The sequence below is a fragment of the Microtus ochrogaster genome, chromosome 10 (assembly GCF_000317375.1).
Source record: "Microtus ochrogaster isolate Prairie Vole_2 chromosome 10, MicOch1.0, whole genome shotgun sequence".
Classification (NCBI taxonomy): domain Eukaryota; kingdom Metazoa; phylum Chordata; class Mammalia; order Rodentia; family Cricetidae; genus Microtus; species Microtus ochrogaster.
The window spans coordinates 85,192,090-85,195,624 of record NC_022016.1 but is presented as its reverse complement, the minus strand read 5'-3'; the positions used below and the strand labels follow the sequence as shown (position 1 = coordinate 85,195,624).

The following is a 3,535-nucleotide window of genomic DNA, read 5'->3' as shown; positions in this document are numbered from 1 at the left end:
CTCAGGTCATGAGGCTTGCATAGTAAGTGCCTTTACACACTGAGCCGCCTCAGTCACCCTCCTTCGTCATCCCTGTCTTCCATCACACTCTCTTACTCTGGACCACATATCCCAACTTCGAGGTTCCCTGAACAGGTTTCTACTTTGGGGCTTTCCACTCACTTCCTGGCCCACTGTCTCTGCATGACTGTGTGGCTGGCTCTCATCCCTCTTGCAGGGCTCAGAGAGACCTACCTGGACCACTCAGCCTCACCTGGAGCACATAACCTTGCCTGTCTCTATCAGCCTTGTGGAGCCTTCTCTCCATCAGAGCGCCCCCTGGCAGACAGCACCGCAGTCTCTCTTAGGCAATGTGTCTGTCCTCCATTAGAGAGCAACACGGGCTGGAGAGATGGCTCGGCAGTGAAGACCCCTGGCTGCTCTTCCGGAGGACTGGCTAGAGCCTCAGCACTGCCCTGAACCATCGTGCTGCCAGTTCCAAGGATCTGTCGCTCTCTTTTGACCTCCAAGGGCACTGTATGAATGTGGTGCACAGACATACATGCAGGCAAAACACCCATACATATAAAACGGAAATAAATAAATCTTACTTTTAAAAAAAAGAAATAAAGTAGACTCCACGAGGATGAGGAGCAGGAATATCCGCCCGGCATCCTGCTATAATCCCAGCAGATTGAACACACAGCAGACGCATTACGAATACTATTCAAGTGAGGGCATAAACTTGATTGGCTACTCAGCACCGAGGGCCAGCTACTCACTGGGGCTAGGACTCAGAGTCACCATCTATGAAATGGGCACACATTCATTCACTTGATAATTTTGTACAGACACCTCTATGGGCCAGTCATATGCTGGGAATTCCACAGGGACCAAGCTACAGTCTGTACCCTAGAGGAGCACAGAATGGGGCTAGGAGAAGTACCAGGCCACGATGCCAGTAAGGGGCAGGCTTCTGGGGCAAGGAGACAGGATCTAAAATGTAGGTATGTATTATCCAAGAGGAGACATGGAGAAGCGTGCTGAGCAGAAGGGACATCATATGTAAAAGCCCAGGGCGAGATGATTAACGTATGCCCCTAGAAGCAGCCCCGTGAGAACTGAAGGCCCTCTTCCCCATGCCTGGACAAGCACTCCATCCACGGCACCACCGTCCAAACACCCGGCCTCTATCTGCCTCTCACCAGGCGGACACGCAGCGCAGCACAACTGGGCGTTCTTGTTGTAGTATTCCTTTGGCTTTTGGCACAGGTCCCCAGATTCTGACGCGTAGGGTGTCAAGGTGATCTGGAAGAGAGCAAGAGAGGCGGTCGTCAGCACAGTGACTCTGGGCTCCAGGACACCTGTCACCAGGCCTCACGGATGGGTTCTTGCTTTGGGGGAGGAGGAAGGCTTGCGAGAGTAGAGCCCTGGCCTCTTCCCTTGCTGGCCTCCCTCTTCAGCAGGACACCCTGCCGTCTGCAAGTGGGGGGGCTGGGCCTTCCCTCTTGCAGGGCCAGTCCCAGGAGGGTTCGGAGACGGTGCAGTATCTGAAGACAGTGGCTTTGGTCACACTGACGAGGTTCTCCACTCAAAGCTGTTCTCCTTCTAGGATGCCTGTCTGTCTGTCCCTCTGTCCTTCTGGTTGAGGTCTAGCTCTTCCCAGACACACCCCCTGACTACATTGTAGGCTCTTCCTCCTCTGGACTCCCTCTACATAGACGTGCCCCTTCCGACATTCATGTCATTGCTCTGACATGGCACCGTGTTGCCTTTTACTCACATCGGTGCATATGCACGCAGGTGTACCTACACATGCTCACATGCTGGCACCTATGACGCAGAGGGAAGAGCCAGTGGCCTTGTCACCTCTAGACCCAACCTTCTGACACAGGCCATGGCAGAGCTGCCTCAGGAAGTTAAGACAAGATGGAAACCAACCTGTGTGCTTCCTCACAAAGTCCTGTGGGCTGGGATGGTCTGGACCAGTGAGAGGTCCTGGCCCTCCTCAGACTCTGGCTGCCAGACCAATGGCCTCAGCATTGACTGACAAGCTTCCAGCTAAGAGGCAATACCTTGTCCTCAAACCAGAACCAACGCCCATACCTCTTGGCTGGCAACCATGAGGCCTTGTGGCCACATCCTGCCGCCCCACCCTCTTGCCTGAGAACCTTCTCCCTCACAAGAAGCCACGCCTCAGGCTCTGTTTCCTGAAGAACTGAGCCTGAGATGGGTGTACCATTGCAATTCTCCAACAGCCAGCCAACACGGACTATGACCGCCCTATGGAAAGGAAATGGGATTATAAAGACGGCTTATCACCTGCCTATGGTCCCAGAGCCAGTGACAGAGATTTGAGCCCGGCTCCTGTCTGCCTCTCTTGCCCATGTTTTCAATGGCTGTGCCAAGTACCTCCATTGAGAAACCAGCAAAGTCAGGAATGACGGGGAGGAGGAGCTCAAGAGATGGCTCCATGGTTAAGAGCACTTGTGACTGTCGGAGAGGAACTGGATTCCGTTGCCAGCACCCACGTAGCTGCTCACAACTGCCTGCAGCTCCAGTTATGGGAGATCCGACTCTACCTCTGAATCCTGCTGGCTCCTTATGCGTGTGGTGCACACACACACACACACACACACACACACACACACACACATTCAGGGACATTTATATTTTTGCTATTTTTTTAAACAAATAATTATGAAAGGCGGACAGGTGGGGAGGAAAGGAAAACAGTACCCACGTGGCACAGAATCAGCAGTAAGAAACACAAGGCCCTCTCTCACATCCCCAAGGGGGCTGGGAAGCATGCGCCAGCAGGAGCAGCAGCAACAGCAGCTGTCACCACTGTGCCTGTCCCAGTACCCTGGATGCCTGCCTGAGCTCGTCTTCCTTCCAAAAGATGGGATGGCAATCTGAGCCTTCAGGGATAAGCATGAGCTAGCCACTTCTGCAAGCATGTGACCTCATGAGGAAACACAGGAGTGGATCTCCGAGTGCACACCCATCATCCCTGAAGCTCCTGCTGATGTCACCTGAAAATGATTAGGGAATGGTTCTAGGTCAAAGTTGAGGGCTGGTTTATACTTTTTATTGTACCAACAGGCTTCCATCACATGGTCAATAGGAGCTCAATGAACATTCATTGGACCAGTAACCGTGGCAAGTCCCCCTGCCTCTTCAGATAAAGTAGAGTTAGAGGGGCAAGGTTTCACTTTCTTTTCTTTTCTTTTCTTTCTTTTCTTTTCCTTTTCCCCCAACTACTGAATTGTTTTATTCGCATGCATTGTATTTTATTGCATTTTTCACTCATAGTGCATTTGGGAAATGTAACATCACAACTGAACAATGCAATTGTTTAAATATCACCTCCATTAGAAATTGCTCTTATGAGAGACAGAGACCCACACTGGAGCACCGGACTGAAATCTCAAGGTCCAAATCAGGAGCAGAAGGAGAGGGAGCACGAGCAAGGAACTCAGGACCGCGAGGGGTGCACCCACACACTGAGACAATGGGGATGTTCTATCGGGAACCCACTAAGGCCAGCTGGCCC

At 52.1% G+C, this 3,535-nt stretch overlaps 1 protein-coding gene across 1 annotated transcript in view; it reads right to left on the bottom strand.

Moving 5' to 3' along the window:
• Tnfrsf1b (TNF receptor superfamily member 1B) overlaps positions 1-3,535 on the bottom strand; it is a 33,713-nt gene that overhangs the window by 14,960 nt on the left and 15,218 nt on the right. The window contains exon 2 of the mRNA XM_005353746.2: positions 1,185-1,287. Within this exon, the coding sequence (XP_005353803.1) occupies positions 1,185-1,287 (103 nt within the window). The remainder of the gene's footprint in view (positions 1-1,184; positions 1,288-3,535) is intronic.